Source organism: Nicotiana tabacum, chromosome 4 (assembly GCF_000715075.1).
Source record: "Nicotiana tabacum cultivar K326 chromosome 4, ASM71507v2, whole genome shotgun sequence".
Lineage (NCBI taxonomy): Eukaryota > Viridiplantae > Streptophyta > Magnoliopsida > Solanales > Solanaceae > Nicotiana > Nicotiana tabacum.
The window spans coordinates 46,872,022-46,890,989 of record NC_134083.1 but is presented as its reverse complement, the minus strand read 5'-3'; the positions used below and the strand labels follow the sequence as shown (position 1 = coordinate 46,890,989).

Sequence of the window (18,968 nt, the reverse complement as noted above, 5' to 3'; positions counted from 1 at the left end):
GTTACTATGAAATATAAATTAACTACAACCTCTTTACTTTCAAACAATTAAATTATAATTTCTTGAAAAATATTGTCAAACTGAATATTTTACCTCTTTAAAAGTAAATACTCAATAAATTTTATCAACGCTGTACTTTAAAATATTACTCCTTCATGAGTAAATATAAAATAATTTTTAAATAGTAAAATAAGAAATTTACTTTGATAATTTTGAGAGACATAGAACTAAGACGTAAAGATCTATCAAATAAAGATATAAATTTTGGTTATCTATTTTTAGAAGAAATATTCAAATGATAATCACCTTCATGATATTCTCAATTAGTAAATATGTAGTACTATAGTTCGTTATTTGAGTTATTCACAATTTTTATATTCATATAGATAAAAAGAACTTTAATCATTCATTTGTTAAAAAAAATTGAGAGTCAACCATGCAAATTAGTGAATTCAACACATGATTTGCATATGAATTATCGGGCGAGTCTCGATCGTTGAGTGTTAGGCGTATTTAGGACGCACAGTCGGGCGTTTGGGGGCGTAAGCCTCACAGAACTAAGCCTCACACATGAGTCTCAAGGCATTTTGATAATGCCCCGTCCCAGGGCGAGCGCCGAGGCGAGTCCCAAAAAAACCTTTTAAAACAGCGCATATTAGAGCCAATTTTCAACTCGGAGTACATGCAACGCATTAAAACTATAATCCATGCAACGTTCTATTTATTAGAGTAAGGATAAAATTGAATAAGAAAATTATTTTAAAAAAAACAGAACTATTTATAGTAATGTAAATGAAACTTGGAAATATTTGTTTCTGCCAAAGAGACAATAAATCCTAGGATTAAGGATAAAGGTAGGTAGACGCTGCCAAAGTTGGAATAACAAAAGAGCGTGGATGATTAAATGAGATAACGTGTTGAAGTCAGCATGTTGTTCGGTTGGCGGGAAAGAAGCAGTGCCCGCTAAAATCTAAATTGCTGAAAGAGGCCTGCAATTATCAGAATTGTCCAAATTCTCATTACACTTCTGATCATTTTTACTAGTTTCAACGTCCAATTTTAGACTGGATACCACATGATACTGAAACTATTTAAGATTTGCGTTGGGAAATGAGATTGTTTCACAGCTAAGCCTGATCTGGTTTTTTACTACCTACAAAACACCATGGGCAATGAATGGTTCTGTGTACCACCATTATGTGACACTTCAACTCCCTGTCTTTTTCTGTTTACCTTTAGCCACCTGTTACTATATCTCGTTTTCATCGAATTTTACCAAATAGATCAAGAAATTACCTTTTTCAAACTCTATACACTACTTACTTTTGGATTCACGTTCACCAGCTAGCAAAACAAACGCGTATTTACTTTAGACTAAAGTTTTTAAGGAAAAACAAGTAGCTTTAGGAGAAGATACTTGAATTTGGGTTTGTCGGAAATGTTTGTCTTATGTCATTCAATTAGGATGCTACAATTCACTAGACAAGTAATAGCGCAAGAGTCGAGGCTATTTCGATAAGGCCTGGACTTTCATAATTTTTCTCATTTTTCCCTTACGATGGCAGAAAATTTGTTAGGAAATTATTCTTTAGCAAATTAAGATCATGACTGTTTAGTCAGTCAATTCCGCTTGCCTGTTTCAGAAAGGAAAAGACACTTCTGCTTGCCTCCATAATATTCTGGTTAGGAAATTATCACAACAGTAAGCGTCAGTATTTTGATAGATATTCTCTAAACAACCGGCTATATTACGCAACCAAATACTGATAAATGGACAAACAACCGGCTATATTACGCAACCAAATACTGATAAATGGACTTTGAACTTAACTCGATCCCCAAAGTTAGCTCATGAGGTGAGGATTAACAAGAAATTAAAATCCCACCAAATAAGAACATCGCCCTCTATAATAAAGAAATTAAGGACAGACAACGGCTCATTGAAACATAAATCTTCAGATGTTGCAAAATGATTACCGTCAATACAAGATAATAATCAGTTGATCCCTTTGACGTCCTATAGTGCAAGGGTATAGGATGTCAGAGGGATAAGTATCTAACAGGAAAATGCAAGGGTATTCGCTGTGGGTTTTGCCTCATCTCCTACCAGGAAGAAAGAGCTGAATGGAAGATAATTTTTTCCTTTTATCTACAGAATCCAGTGCTTGGTGAAAGTAACAACACCAGTAGAAATGTATGTTCACTGTTCATGTAAGATTTAGGATTTTCTTTGCGTACAGTTCTAAGGTAAATGACAAATATTGTGTTTTTACAGCATTGTCAACAGGGAGAGACAGAATAGAAGGTCATTCAATTTCTATCTGTTGTGGGATGTCCTCTGCTTGGTCAACACTAGTCTCAATTTCTTCTGCTGTAATTCCAGAGGCCTCAACTGTTTTAGCAACCCATTCCTTCAAAGGATCTTCATTCAAATCAAGTCTTAGAAGTCCAGCAAATATCCCTCCCGCGAAGGCAACAGGTTCCTGCATATTTGGGGTGGAAAAGTTTCACATGAGAAAGCTTGACATAAGAGTCTTCACATTTAATATTAAAGTAGGAGAGAGGAAAGAGAATGACAAGGGATTTTCCAAGAATTAGAGACCAGATCATCATTTAAACAGACATGAATTTAAAGCATTCAATCTTAATGCATAATCTTCTTTTTTCTTATTTATCTATGTTCACTCTTTTGGTAACATTACATTCTCCAGCTTTTCCACTACTACATCCTTCAGTGAAGAGGTTATACATGGGATCTGTGCAACTAACTATGATGTTGGAAAACAACTAGATAAGTTGTTTTGCCCCGCAATGAACATGGAGCAATAATCTAAGCCTCCAATTGATACCTTTTCCTCTGGCTTTTCTTCCACTACACAGTCCATTAAGCTACATCGCTACATTCAAATTGGTTCAAAAAAGTTTTGAAGACAAAGAACTTTTGCTTCTTGAATGTTCCAGGGAGATGTAGTTGTTTGCTACCATGTTTAAAGGAATACAGAAAAGCTCCTCTCTAGTTTGCTTTTACACTTCTATTTTGTTAAAGTTTTTCCATCTCTTTGCTTATACTTGGTTAAATCAAAATTAATTCTCTTCTTTCCTCCCCTGGATGGCAAACAAACTACCGACCATCAGCAAGATCTTGCAACTGGCTTCTTTTTTTTTAAATTTAATTTGAAATTGTTGCATATCAATGCAAAATGCCATAAATATTGTTCGCTGTGATGTCACATGGTGCAAAAGCTACCTATATCAATAAGCTCAGATGTCTTTAGCTGTGAAAATAGCATGATTCTGAGCCTTCTAGATATGAGAACAATGCAAATGCTTAATGGTCACGCCACAGGCACGAACTTTACTATAATGACATCGGACTATTTAGTTAAAGCAGAGTGGAACTGTTAAGTAGTGTTACATGGGCATAACTCTACACCAAGACATTGTGGGAGTGGCTTCTAGAATCTTTTAGTAAATCTGTATGAAAATCAGCACGATGTCATTATCTCAACTTCTCAGCAGATGCAACTGTCAGATTGTGAGAACTAGATGAGATGAGAACAATATCAACTCAATAAGCACTGCAACATCTCACATTACAAAAAGGCTTTAGTAGAAGAAGTAAATACTTAAGTAAAACTACTAATCAAATGTCTCAGATTTTCCGACTAAAGTTAAGCTTTCAGGAAAAAAATTAAATATAGAAATCAAGATTTAAGTATTAATCTAACTTCTAGCCCTCTGGATATTATGATTAGAGTTCCATTGTAACATTTCCAGCAGGGCTGGGGAGTTCAACAATTCTTTTCATGGTTTTCGGTCTATACCCTCTGCATTTTTCTTAATTCCTTTATATCAGCACAAAACAAATTGGCAATAACTACATGCTACACTTCCATGTTCCATCCATAAAAGCAAATGAGTTACCGTTCCACCTTTCCCAAGGGGATCTCCAACATAAAATTAAATAGCTAATAACTAGCAGAACATGGGACCATGGGTTCAAGCCGTGTAAACAGTTTCTTGCAAAAATCAATGTAAGAGTGTGTACAATAGACCTAATGTGGTCGGGGCCTTCCTAAACCATGCGCATAGCAGGAGCTTAATGCACTAGGCTGCCCGTTAAGTCGTTAACTAAATGAATTAGGTTAAATTTCCATATTAACTATCCCAGCCTTAACTGGATGAGGCCCATTGCCAAAATCTTTACAATTTTTAAAGAAAATGGGACATCATCATCTTCTATAGCTGATGCATAGTATAATGGAGTTCTTAACCAGTCCATTGACACAAACTCTAAGCTAAGTCGGTTTTCAACACATCTTCAATCTCTACGTCTGGCAAGCTATTAACAATTGCAAGAATAGTACTAAGAACAATCATTCTAGTGCAGTCCCTGGCCAATATTTCAATCCAGTCACCAAGCACAACAAGCGTACGCCTCTTTGTGACACCAAGGAGCTAAGCAATACACTAGATCAGCAGCATATACCTCATCTTGGTAGCAACAACATACTACACCATGTCAAATACTGCTGAACTGGAAAACTATGTAACATAAGGAAAGAGGTATTGCGGAGTTCCAATAAAAATGAACATAAGTTGAACAGCTCACTAAAAAATTTGATACCCCGGAGGAGTGCTTGGATAGTTCACTCCACTATCTGCCACTAAGAATTATACAAAGCTAAGTGGTCAGGATGAGCTCACACATTTTGATTCCAAAAGATACACTAGGAACCCCACCCCCAACCCCCACCCAAAAAGAAATGCCTATCGAAGAATTGTATTCAAGAGCTAAGCACAAGTAATCCACACCAGACATATTAATTCTCCAATAACATAGTAAAAAATAACTAGCTGGAAGTCTAATTTCTAAGAAGCAGATATGGTGGCATCTTGTGTGAAAATATTTTTAACGGAAAAATTCTCTACATAATTTGCAAAACCAGTTGTTTTTTCTTTTGGTGAATATATACAACGCCATTTCGTGTGCGCAGGCATTACTGCAATTATGACGCGGACAAAAAATAACAGACCAGACAGCAGTATTGTGAAGAAGAAATGTCGAATTGTATAGCATATCTGATATCTACTAATAGGCCATCGACCGAGAGAGATGTTGGGATCGAAATAACGTGCGGAAGCTAACAATACAAAACTGGATGATATCAGACGACAAAAGAATTATACTAAAATAGAGTTTGGTAAATTAACCTACATATAAAAACTAGTATAAAATAAAAATTATTGAGAGAAAAAAAGATAGAGGGTAGTACCTTGAGAGCATCTTTGAGAATGGGTTCCTGGATAGGATTGAAGAAAAACGCATTGACCCGAAACCCAGCTGGATTCACATGTGGCTCGAAAGACGATGTTCTCGATGGTAACTGTTTCCCAAACATAGGAGCTTTCCATTTCCGCTGCAGTAAATTCGTCAAACAAATATTACTCACCGGAATTAGAGAAAGCAGAAGTAACAGTACAAATGGACATCGACCAATGAAATTGAACTCCAACTTACTGTGGCACAAGCAGGTGATACGGAAGCAACACAGTTCAAAACTATAGACATCTTCTTTGTTTCTTCTTCAGCTACTTGTTCCCTGAATTTGCTTGGAGTAGCTGTGAGGACTGGCAATGCTTATGCTCCAGAATTTTCGAGGAGGAGGTGTAACAGACAAAACGCGCAGGATTAATGCCACGAATTCGGGCCGAGAAAACATAGGCCGAAGTGCAAGCCCAATTATACTAGACGGACCGGCCCAATGAGCTAAGAACACTTGCAACACTCTACTATAGCCACATTTCACGCCGCTAATAAAAACAATAGCCAAATATTTCAAATCTAATCAACATTTAGCCTCTTTTTATTGAAAAAGTATTTGGATAAAAATACTCCTACCTAAACCAATGAAAACAACAACAACAACAACAACAACAACAACAACTGGAGAGAGTAGTATGTATGCCGACCTTACCCCTACCCCGAGGGAGTAAAGAAGTTATTTTCGAAAAAACTCGGCTCAAGAAAACGAAAAGAGACAATATCAATACCACCAACAGATACCATAGGACTTAAACCAATAAAAAAAAAGACAAAAATTGATAATCTATAGGGTTAATAGGCAAAAAAGTCAAATTGAGATATGAAGAGGGAGAATGTCAATCGTTCAAAATTAAAGGAGTTTTATCTCTAAAGGAAATTGAGGGTGTAAATAATTTTCACCCCAAAAAAATTGAGCAAACACAATATGAAACAAAACCATAATCCTTTTCTAGTCCAAACACACTAAATTTGCTTAGATGGCATATGTTCCTTTTTCATCAAAACAGGTCTCTAGCACACGGTAGGGAGAAGAATAGCGAACATAATGATAAACTTATACTTCCTTGTGAGAACTGAACCTTACACCATCTTAATGCAGGTGCTAATCAAATTAAGGCTTCATCAGTTAGGTGTAACGTTGTCTAATATAGTCACATTTGTTTTCTTGTAAAACCTTGTAACTACCTTGCCAGTGGAGAAAAAGAAGAGGTTAAGGTTAATATTATGAAAGAACATTCATTTCCTTCACTCTTTCATTTATATTATGGTTGTAAATACTTTGCAGAGGTATTATCGTGCCGATTTTACTTATGGGAATTAAACTTATTTGTGTTTCAAATCTAACACTAATAAGTAAATATTTTTAAATCATGCATTTCAACTTAGTATAAGAACGCATTGTGAACAACTAATTTTTAACCACACCCAAATTCTATACTATTTGGTGTAAATATTTTCTTTAGGTCTAATCTTATATATATATATATATATATATATATATATATATATATATATATATATATATATATATATATATATATATATATATATATACACACACACACACACACACACACACACACACAATTTCTATTTGCAAATATAAAAATGAAAATTTACAAAATATATGATTTCTTTTAATTATAATTATAATAAATAAGTTAACTTTAGTATTTTTCTTAATATAATTTAAACTACAATGTAAATATTTTGTTTTCTTATGTATATAATATTTAAGTCTAAAAGTAAGTTGGTTAATATATATATATATATATATTACCATCTTTTTGTTTAATAAAAATGGGTTAGAAAAAGGTTTTTAAAAAAAAAAAAACTAACGAAAACAGAAAATACAATCTGCATCCCAATTCTCAACTTCCTCATTTCCCAACTTCACTCACATCTCACCCCACTCCCTCACATCTTCATCTGCACACACAATATATGAACCACGTTCCCCCACTCCAAATGAGAGAAACAAAAAACACTACTAATATTATTCCCTATAAAAAAAAATAAAAAAAAAGGAAGAGGACAGACGAAGGGAGATTTGGAAAAAAGAGCTAAGCACCCACGAATATATCTGAGTTCTCGGTTGGGTTTGTGGTTGCTGATCAAGCTTATTTTGTGGTTAGCGATCTTCGGATTCTTGTTGCATCTTCGTTCAAATTGAAATTGTTGGGACGTTGGAGTTGTATTTGCGGACATTCCTTGTATTATTGAAAGAAAAATTCTGCTTTCAAGGTTAGTCTGGATTCTCATTTTTAGTAGTATTCATTGTAAATTTTTTATGGTTTAAATATCTGAGTTGTATGCAGTAATATGATACTTTTTATTATAGTTTATTCATCTCAAATTTGAGAGTTCATGTCGAGATCTCATTGATGCCTTTTACTGCACTCCCCTCGTCTGTTTTCTTTTCTGTCTTATATCTTTACTTAAATTAGTGTGATGTAAAATTTTATTAAAAGAAGAAGCAAATGTTCGCTCCTGGCCGGTTTCGTAAGCTAAAGAAATCAATAATGAGAATTTTGTACCATTTTCACTAGAATTGTAGGCTTGAAGATAATTTAAAGGATTTTAAAATTACTATATGTCTTCTACCTCACTTTATTAACTCTTATTTCGAATTTATCGTTTTACCTGTTACTGGCCATTTTTCATGTATTTTGGTGTTTGTTATTGCGATTAGCGTGTGAATTTGTATATTTGAATTGTTTAAAGATAAGGCGTGAAGTTAAAATTTATTTTGTTTCACAAGTTTCATAATGTTTGTAGCGTCAACCATAGAAGAATAAATATGGGGTAATAAGTTCCATTGTACAGTTATTAAATTGTATGACATTTTGGTCTTGGATAGCTACTGTCGAGAAAGAAGGAACTAAAAACTTTTTGACTGGTTAAATATATTAAATTAAATATTGGGTGTTGGCTTTATTTGATAATTTAGGTCATTAGTTAGTTTCTTTTTTTTATGTCATGCAGTAGATTTGTTTGGGATAATTTTTTTTTTTTTTTGAAGTCATTAAGTATTAACGTGACGCTAGTTGGAGTATTTAGCTAGTTTAGTCTAAAACAAAATCTGTAGGTATTATGATTTGTTAACTTTAGCAATAAATTACTAAACAAATTATGAATTTAGTAATAATTTACTGCGTGAAGGTATTATGAACTGTAGGTATTATGAATTCATTGGGCCAAATAAATTACTTCAGGTTTCGAAGTAATAATTCACACGTGTAATTCACTCGTCAATAATTCATAGCAAAATTACATCACCTTTCTCGTCCATAACTTTAGCTTCACAATAATATCAAAACTTCTTTTTTTTTAGGAAAAATAATTCTTAATTCATAGAATACTTTAGGCACTTAATCTATTATCATGATTGTGTACACGTTCGCGTGACATAATTATGATTCCCAAAAGAAATCAAGGTACGCGTTCGCGCGACTTTGGTCAAACAATCTTGATAATAATAAAGCGTTAGTAATTGTGTACACGCATGCGCGGCATGATTCTTAACCCACCAAACAAAACGAATACATGTACGCGTGATTCGTTTCAAGATAATTTCATAATTATGAATAATCAAGCAATTAAAAGCGGTAAAAAGGTAAATGTACATAGGTTCTAAAATGAGTAATTAAATAATTTAATTAAGCCAGGTATGATTAAAGCGACCGTGCTAAAACTACGGAATCCGAGAGTGCCTCACACCTTCTCTTGGGTTAACAGAATTCCTTACCCGGTCTTCTGTGTTCGCGGACCGTAAAACAGAATCAAATTTCCTCGATTTGGGATTTAAAATAAACCGGTGACTTGGGACACCAGAAATTATCTTAAGTGGCGGCTCTGAATCTAATAAATAATTCCATTTCGATTAATGTCACTTAAATTGGAAAAACTCCTTTGGCACCATTCCCCCTGGAAAAAGGAGGTGTGACAGCTCTGGCGACTTTGCTGGGGAAAAGAACCCAGAACTTTTGGTTCAGGGTTCAGAATTTGAGCTTGTAATGTGATTTATACTTGGCTTTATTGATTGTATGATATTTGTGGGCCTAATGTGCTAATTGTTGCTTATTTACCGCTTTGATACTATTTGAACTGTATTAAATTGTCTTCTTACGCCTCCCTTCCGAGTCTTCTGAATTTATGGTGTACACGTGCGCGTGACCCACTTTTCTGTTAGAAGTCATACCAATTAGAACGAGGCTGGGTCAGTAACTAGGCCGGGTAGACTTTCGTGCTCCCGGTACGTTACTCCCACCTCGACTCGAGCTGTCCGCTTGGGTAAGCCAGGTCTAAAATACTCCCCTTAGGATTTAAACCTATAATAACATAGCCTCATGCAGGATCCCTAGTAGGAACGTTTGTTTGCATCATGTGCATTTGACTTTGGGGACTCAACACAGGGGTTGGGTCCGTCTAGGACAGGTGTACCCGAAATTACAAGACCATCCTGATGCATCTTATGTGCTACTTGTGCATTATGTTTGATTTGGTTTGTGCATGTTGACCGGTTTCTAAAATAAAATAAAAATATAAAAATATTGAGGGAAAATCAGAAAGAAGAAAATATGAGGGAGAAAATTTACCCGATTTTCGAAAATTTCAGTATTTACCCCCCCAAAAAAAAGGCTGAATTTTTCAAAAAAAAAGTGTCATCCTATTCCTGAAATATTTACGAACTACGCGGGTCTGATTCTTACCGGATGTGAGATACGTAGGCAACCTTCATAGGGTTCGGCCCCATTTTTATAAAATAACTATAAAAAAAAAAGAAAAGAAATGTGTCTAGTGTTTTTTTTTAAAAAAAAAAAACAAATAAGCAGACCCAGCTTCGGTTAATCCCAAATCGTTCCTGTCAAAATAGCCTTAGAACATCTTCAAAATTGTTGAAGGGTTGTTCTCGCAAGAACGGACGTGTCTGTCAATTGGGAATCACTTTGACCATAATGCCCTTCCCCCGACCCTAAAGCTATCCTTGAAAGTAAGAAGGGGCCATAGTTGCAAAAATAGCCACCCTTCTCGTTGATTTTTCTTAAAATTGAGTTATTTACAAAAGATTGTTTTGCAAAAGGAGTGCATTGGTTCTGTCTCTTGAGACTAGTGTCAACCCTAACCTTAACCACCCACAGGTACAAAATGAGCACTGTCCAGAACACACCATTCACAGTTGTAGGCGAGACTCCACTTCAGCTTTAGATGTGGTAGTATGATTTAGGAGAAGATGGGCAAAAATGAGTCACCAAGCACTTGGGAGCCCTTACAGATATTATGAAAATTAAACCATGGGACGATTTGATTGAGGCACTAGTGACTTTTTGGGACCCCGTTCACAATATCTTTCGCTTCTCCGATTTTGAGCTAACTCCCACTTTAGAAGAGATAGCTGGATATTCCGGGTTTGGCAGGGATTTGAGAAACCAGGAGCTCATATTCCCAAGGGCTCTTTCTGTACACCGATTTTTTGATCTTCTGAACATCAGTAAGCAAATTAGAAAGACCAACGTAGTCGAAGGGTGTTGTTCTTTCTACTTCTTGTACTCTAGGTTCGGGCAGCCAAATGGGTTTGAAATGCATGAAAAGGGCCTTAACAACAAGCAGAACAAAGACACATGGCAGATTCATCGTCGCTTCGCCTTCATAGTGGCGTTTCTAGGAATTATGGTCTTCCCAAACGAGAAGCGGACAATTGATACCCGCATAGCCAGGGTTGTACAGGTCCTCACTACCAAAGAACATCACACTCTTGCCCCGATCATTCTATCAGACATTTATCGGGCGTTGACTTTGTGCAAGTCTGGGGCAAAATTCTTCGAAGGGTGCAATATTTTGTTACAAATGTGGTTGATTGAGCATCTCCGACATCACCTCAAGTTCATGAGCTATGGTCCGAACAAGGACAATTTCATTGAGAGTTACGAAGAAAGAGTAAAAGATTACAACTCTCCAGAAGGGGTGAAAGCCTGGATATCCCACCTAAGATCTTTAAATGCAAGTCAAATTGAGTGGACTTTGGGATGGCTCCTGCTAAGAGAGGTGATACACATGTCGGCCCTAAAAAGTTATTTGCTATTGTTGGGTTTGAAAAGTGTCCAGCCGTATGTGCCACACAGAGTTCTAAGACAGCTAGGAAGGTACCGAGTAGTACCTAAGGATGAAGATTTAAGTGTGCAAGTTATTAAGCTACACCCCGAAGCCCCACTCCCCGAAGCTTTAATCAAGCAAATTTGGAATGGTTGTCGCTACTTGAAATATGATACTCAGGTGCCAGATCCTGCGAGAGGTGAGGTAGATCCGGGTTATGCTATATGGTTTGGGAAGAGGTCTTACGTGGATGATGTGCCAGAGCCCAAAAGGCCCCCAAAAAGGCCGCATGTTCAAGCCTTTGATGATAAAATCCAAGAACGGTTGGCTTGGGGTGAACGGGAAAAGGGATACAAAACAACTATTCATGCCTTAGAAGAAAGGCTAAGAAACCTCAATTTTGAGAAAGACTTGCAAGAACAAGAAGCCGAAGGGGAAAAGAAGAGTCTAATCTGCAAAAATGAAGCCCTTCGTGCTCAACTTCAACAGATGAAGAAAGCCTCTGAAGTGCCAGTGAGAAGTTGGAAAGACCATAGAACCATTGCCAATCTGATGGAAAAAGTGCAAGATTATGATTCCCTCTTGGCAAAGACTGAAAAGTCGTTGGACAAAGCCAATGAAAAGATCGTACAGCTAAATGAGAAGGCCGAATCAAGTAAGGATCGCCAAGTAACACAATTTGAAAAAAAGAGGGCTCAATTCGAGAGAGAGAAGGCCCATTGGGTACGTTCAGAAGCTCAGCTCCATGCACAGTTGGAAGAAATGAGAAGGTACAATAGAGAATACCAGCATGCAGATTTTGATAGGGAGATGGCTCAGGCGAGACTCGAGCAGGCTAGACTTCGGGCTCAGTTGGAGTCAGCCTTAGATCGTGAGGGCCACATAAGGGAGATAGCCACCACTCGCCAGCAGCAGTTACAAGATCGAGACCAGAATTTCCAGTACTTCAAAGAGCAAGTTCATAATTTGGCTGTTTATACCGCTCAAAGTTATGTGAACTGCCAAGGGATGGATTATGAGAAGTTTTTGGAGCATGCACCTACTTTTGCCCGTCATCTTGCAGCAGAGTTAGAAAGGATGTACCGTACATTAGGGGGTCAACCAGGGCAAGCCCCACCATGAGCAGATGTTCCAGTGTTTGAAAGCCAGAAGATTGTGGAGTTGAATTATAGTCGTAGTTGTTAGAACTTTTTATGTAGTAGTTATGTTTTAGTTTGAGTCATTGTTGAATCTTTAAAATCGCTGTCTTTTAGTCTTGTCAGAGTTTGGTAAGTCATTTTCAATGTAATGTCCTTTCTGTTATTGTATTATTTCGTTTTGTTAAAAAAAAATACTATTATTTTCCCCTGAACTACGTAATGGTCTGATTCATGCGGCGTCATGATACGTAGGCAATCCTCATCGGATGCGATCATAACCATAATTAATCTAAAAAAAATGAAAAAAAAAACCCGTTAAATTCAAGATGAAAATAAACCAATAAATCAATAAGCCGGGATGAAACATAAAGCCTTCCAAGATCATTTTAGAAATGAAAATGGCATTAGGTGCATAACATATAATGTGTGATTAATATCTGCAAAATGCCTAACTCTAACATGTTTGTTGTTTGTCATTTTAAAAGATAAAGTAAAACAGAGGTGGTTGGTTTGTGGTTTAAACTGGCGACTCACCCTTACAACACGAGATCAAAAGGAAAAAGTAGAATGGCAAACAACAGTGAGAATGAGTCAGATAATGATGATGTCCATGGACAATTGGTTGAACAAGGTTCAGGACTGGTTGAAGAAGTAAGAGTGTTGAAGCAACAATTGGCAGAGATGTACCAAGCCTGGGTGAATGGACAAGCACCGCCCTCACTATCCATAGGGCCTTCGGATAATCTTCATAATGTGTCAGTTGCCACTCAAGTGCCTATCTCCATAACAAGTAACCCATTGTACCAACCTGGATTCAGTCCGAGCATTAACCTTCCCACTATCCCCAGTACCTCCATTCCACGTCCTCCAATCGCACCTCTCAGAAATGACCCACCTACTATACCTATTGTCCATACTTTCACTGTCCCTCAACCGGCTCTTGCTCAAAAGTCCAATAATGATCCACAATTGGATGCTCATGATGCCCAACATTACTCTCCAGAACTGACTTTAAAGGTTCCAGATTCATACAAGCACACTTCTCATAATGTGTTCCCAATTGAGATCGAAAAGCCCGAAAAGAATATGGAACAAGAGGAAATGACCAGAAAAATGAAGAGCTTGGAACAAACCATGAGAAACATACAGGGTTTGGGGGGCCACAAGAGTGTTTCGTTTAACGATCTATGCATGTTTCCCCATGTTCATTTGCCACCCGGCTTCAAGACCCCCAAGTTTGACAAGTATGATGGGCATGGTGATCCTGTTGCCCATTTGAAGAGGTATTACAACCAACTAAGGGGAGCGGGAGGCAAAGAAGAATTACTCATGGCTTATTTTGGGAAAAGTTTGACAGGAATTGCTTCAGAGTGGTTCATAGATCAAGACATCTCTCACTGGCACGTTTGGAATGACATGGCTCAAGATTTTGTCCAACAGTTTCAGTACAATATTGATATAGTGCCAGACCGCTCCTCTCTCGTCAACATAAAGAAGAAACCAACAGAAAGCTTCAGAGAATATGCAATCAAGTGGAGAGAGCAGGCTGCTAGGGTCAAACCACCAATGAAAGAGGCAGAAATGATTGACTATTTTCTCCAAGCTCAGGATCCTGATTACCTCCATTACATGTTGGCCGCCATCGGTAAACCTTTTGCTGAGGCGATTAAGATTGGTGAAATAGTTGAGAATGGCATGAAGTCAGGCAAAATTGTGAGTCAGGCAGCCCTTAAGGCAACCACACAAGCAATTCAAAGCGGGTCAGGCAATTTCGGAAATCGGAAAAAGAAGGAGGAAGGATCCATGATGGCATCTGGGTTCGGGGGAGTTCAAAGAGGAATAGCTCCTTCTTACGTGCAATTCCAACAAGGACTATCCAATTCTCTTCAACATTATTATCCGCCTCAAGGTCCCCGATACTCAGTTCCCCTGCAACAATACACAGTGTTTAATGCGCAGGCTTATGCTAGGCCTCCCAATCACCAACAATGGCGGGCACCGATTCCACAAGGCTCCCGTCAACTCCGGCCGAATTTTGAGGCACCATATAATCCTCATCCCCGACAAGAATATGTGAGAGAACAGGAGCCAAAGAAAGAGTTCACCCCAATTGGAGAATCGTATACAAGCCTATTTCGAAAGTTGATGCAGTTGAAGTTGATTGAACCTATTATGCCGCGCTATGTGAATCCAAATTCAAAAGGTTTTGACTCAAATGCAAGATGTGAGTATCACTCTAACACCTAAGGGCATAGTACTGAAAACTGTTGGACATTAAAGAAAGCCATTGAAAATTTGATTGAAGCAAAGGCAATTGTGGTAACAAACAATGAGGATACTCCTAATATCACAAACAATCTGCTCCCAACTCATGATAATACACATTTTATTGGGATGATTTGTGATGATCGGGATTATAAGCAGTCTGGCAAGACAGAGATGGTTGTTAGAACCATAGGGTCAGAACCAAAAGTGATAGTGAGCCCGCCGCAATTAGCACCATTGATGGTGAAAGGTGCGAATTCTAGTTTGAACTTGGCATGTTCTGAAAAACGATTCTCTATGTTCCTGGAAGCACAAAAAAGGTTGAGGTTCAATTGGGTGGGCCAAAACTTTACATCCCCGGGGGCATTCAAAAGATTATTCCGAATAATGGTTTGAGGAATATAACAGAGCCAGTCATGATCCGACCTGTTGCCCAACTCATAGTGACAAACACAAAAGCTATTCCCTGGAATTATAACAAGACTGTCATGACATACAAAGGAAAAGAGATAGTTGAAGAAACAGGTGAAATGGGGGGCTTGACCCGCTCTGGAAGGTGTTATTCACCAGAGGAATTGAGAAAAGCTAAGCAAGCCAGAGAAGGTCATTTGCCAGTGAAAGAACCCATTGCAGAAAAAGAAGCGGAGGAATTCCTTAAGAAGATGAAATTGCAAGACTACTCAATCATTGACCAACTAAGGAAAACTCCTGCTCAGATATCTTTGTTATCTCCGCTTTTGCATTCAGAAGAGCATCGTCGTGTTTTGATCAAAACTTTGAACGAGGCATATGTCTCAGAAAAGACAACGGTGAATCAGCTAGAAAAAATGGCTGAAAGATTCTTTGAAGTAAATAGAATTACTTTCAGCGATGATGATTTGCCTGAGGAAGGGGCTGGCCACAATAGAGCTTTGCATCTTATGGTCAAATGTGAAGGGCACTACGTAAAAAGAGTCATGATTGACGGAGGCTCAAGTGTAGATGTGTGTCCTCTTCCTACTCTACAACAGCTGAACATCGACACTAACAGAATTCGAACCAGTAATGTCAGCATCAGAGCTTTTGATGGTTCAAAAAGAGACACTATTGGGGAAATCGAACTCACCATGACAATCGGCCCAGTTGATTTTAACATTGTCTTTCAAGTGTTAGATATGGAAACTTCCTATAATTTTCTTTTGGGAAGGCCGTGGATCCATATGGCCAGAGCTGTACCATCCACCCTACATCAAATGGTCAAATTCGAGTGTGACGGGCAAGAAATTATTGTTCATGGGGAGGACGACTCATCTGTCTATAAAGACCCATCCATTCCATATATCGACGCCAAGGAAGGATGTGAATCTATCATATATCAAGCATTTGAGGTGATTGAGGTGGACCAAGTGGAAGAAGGAAAACCAATTCTGCATCCCCGTCTTTCAGCCACATCTATGATGGTAGCTTCGCTGATGTTGAGGAATGGCTATGAACCAGGAAAAGGATTGGGATCCTCTCTACAAGGAATTGTGAACCCCATTGCTCTATTTTCGAAGAAAAATACCTTTGGCTTGGGCTTTAAACCAACATCAGCTGACATACACAGAGCCAAGGCCCGCAAAAAGAATGGTTGGAATCTGTCCAAACCAATCCCTCACATTGCCTACTCTTTTGTCAAGCCACAATTTGAAGAAGTTCAAAATCCTTCTACTCAGGATGACATTGACGGAGTTTGCCAGGGTCTCAAGGAGATGTTTTATGAGATCAATATGGTTCAAGTTAGGGAGGGCCCTAGCCGGGCAAGTGTTCAACTGATTGGTCCAGATACTTCGCTCAGCAACTGGGAAGCAATTCCTCTTCCCATCAGGAAGGAGACTTGGTAGCCTGTTTTGTTGTTTTTCTGTATTTGGATTATTTTAAGGGTTGTAATCCAGATATTTTAGTTTAATTGCTTTGCTGTGATGTTAACCCTTCTATCCTTTCAAATTCAATGAAATGAAGTTCCATTTTCGTAGTAAAATTTTATCTTTTTATTTTCCTAATTTTTGTTAATTTCTTATCATTTTCAGTTTCGATAGTGCTGGCTTTAAAAACATGACATGCACGCGGAATTCATGCCCAGATCTTAAAAAGCTGTCTAATCTCGAAATAATAAATCAAGAAGTTGAGTATGACGAAGATGAGGCTTTTAGAGAAATAAAAAGGGAATTGGATCAATTTGAGAATAAGCCTAAGCCTAACTTAAATGAAACTGAGGCAATTAACCTGGGAAGTCCTGAAGAAATCAGAGAAACAAAAATAAGCATTCATACTGAACAAAAGATGAGAGATGCCATAATTTAAGTTTTGTTTGAGTATAGAGATGTATTTGCTTGGTCGTATGATGACATGCCGGGTTTGAGTGCCGATTTAATGGTCCATAAGCTTCCCATACATCCTAATTTTCCACCAATCCAACAAAAACAAAGGAAGTTTAAGACAGACATGAGTGATAAGATTAAAGAAGAAATCACGAAGTAACTAAGTGCAAATGTGATCAGGGTCGTTCGATACACTACATGGTTAGCAAATGTTGTGCCAGTGCCAAAGAAGGATGGGAAAATCAGAGTTTGTGTTGACTATAGGGATTTAAACACAGCAAGTCCAAAGGACAACTTTCCCTTACCCAACATTCATATCCTTGTTGATAATTGTGCTAAACATGAGATCCAATCTTTTGTGGATTGTTATGCCGGATATCACCAAATTCTGATGGATGAAGAAGATGCAAAAAAGACCGCCTTCACAACTCCATGGGGAACTTATTGTTATAGGGTCATGCCATTCGGTTTGAAGAATGCAGGGGCAACTTACATGAGATCCATGACTACCATGTTCCATGACATGATGCACAAAAAGATTGAAGTGTATGTTGATGATGTAATCATTAAGTCGAGAACACAAGCTGACCATGTGCAAGACTTGAAAAAGTTCTTTGAAAGGCTACGAAGGTACAATCTCAAACTCAATCCAGCCAAATGTGCATTTGGAGTTCCTTCTGGGAAGCTTTTGGGTTTTATAGTTAGTCTAAGAGGCATTGAGTTAGATCCCTCCAAGATAAAGACTATTCGAGAGCTGCCTCCCCCGAAGAACAAAACAGAAGTCATGAGTTTACTTGGGAGGTTGAATTACATCAGCAGGTTCATCGCGCAGCTTACAACCACATGTGAGCCTATTTTTAAGTTGTTGAAAAAGAACACCGCTATCAAGTGGACAGATGAGTGCCAAGAAGCTTTTGATAAGATCAAGGAATATTTGTCAAATCCCCCTATTTTGGTCCCGCCGGAACCTGGTAGGCCTCTGTTTTTATATCTGTCAGTAATGGATAGTTCCTTTGGTTGTGTTCTGGGTCAATATGATGTCACACGCAAAAGAGAACAAGCAATATATTATTTGAGCAAAAAGTTCACCACTTATGAGGCCAAATACACTTTTTTAGAAAGAACATGTTGCGCCTTAACCTGGGTCGCCCAGAAGCTTAGGCATTATCTTTTGGCCTATACAACTTACCTCATATCCCGAATGGATCCCCTGAAGTACATCTTTCAGAAGCCGATGCCAACTAGAAAACTGGAAAATTAGCAAAATGGCAAATCTTGCTCACAGAGTTTGATATTGTTTATGTCACTCGCACTGCCATGAAGGCACAAGCTTTGGCTGATCATCTGGTAGAAAACCCGATTGATGATGAGTATGAGTCTTTGAACACATATTTCCCAGATGAAGAGGTTAATTTAGTTGAAGAAGTAGTCCAAGATGACAGTCAAATTTGGAAACTATACTTTGATGGGGCTGTCAACATCAAAGGCGTAGGGATTGGGACAATTCTGGTATCACCTACTGGGCAACATTACCCTGCCATGGCGCGACTTCGTTTTTTCTGTACAAACAACACAACAGAATATGAAGCTTGCATCATGGGTCTGAACATGGCAATAAACCTAAATGTGCATGAATTGTTGGTGATGGGAGATTCAGATTTGCTTATTCGGCAGGCTCAAGGTGATTAGGAGACTCGAGACATCAAGCTCATTCCATATAGACAATGTGTGGAGGATCTTAGCAAAAGGTTCAAGTCCATCGAATTCAGGTACATTCCTAGGTTTCACAATGAATTAGCTGATGCC

General features: G+C 37.9%; 1 protein-coding gene across 1 annotated transcript; it reads right to left on the bottom strand.

Annotated features, from left to right (window-relative positions):
• Positions 1-2,125: 2,125 nt before the first annotated feature.
• LOC107802677 (UPF0426 protein At1g28150, chloroplastic) lies at positions 2,126-5,693 on the bottom strand. Its single transcript, XM_016626214.2, has 3 exons — positions 5,522-5,693; positions 5,277-5,420; positions 2,126-2,483 (listed from the first exon to the last, which is right to left on the bottom strand). The coding sequence occupies exons 1-3, from the start codon at positions 5,570-5,572 to the stop codon at positions 2,307-2,309; spliced, it is 372 nt and encodes a 123-aa protein (XP_016481700.1). The 5' UTR covers positions 5,573-5,693; the 3' UTR covers positions 2,126-2,306.
• Positions 5,694-18,968: the final 13,275 nt, after the last annotated feature.

What these genes read in the sequence shown, in the direction of transcription:
- LOC107802677 (XM_016626214.2), bottom strand. Translation starts at nt 5,572, where the DNA reads ATGTCTATAGTTTTGAACTGTGTTGCTTCCGTATCACCTGCTTGTGCC. An exon ending in TATCACCTGCTTGTGCCACA is followed by an intron (nt 5,421 to 5,521) that starts GTAAGTTGGAGT and finishes AATTTACTGCAG; the next exon opens with CGGAAATGGAAAGCTCCTAT. An exon ending in TTCTCAAAGATGCTCTCAAG is followed by an intron (nt 2,484 to 5,276) that starts GTACTACCCTCT and finishes CCAAATATGCAG; the next exon opens with GAACCTGTTGCCTTCGCGGG.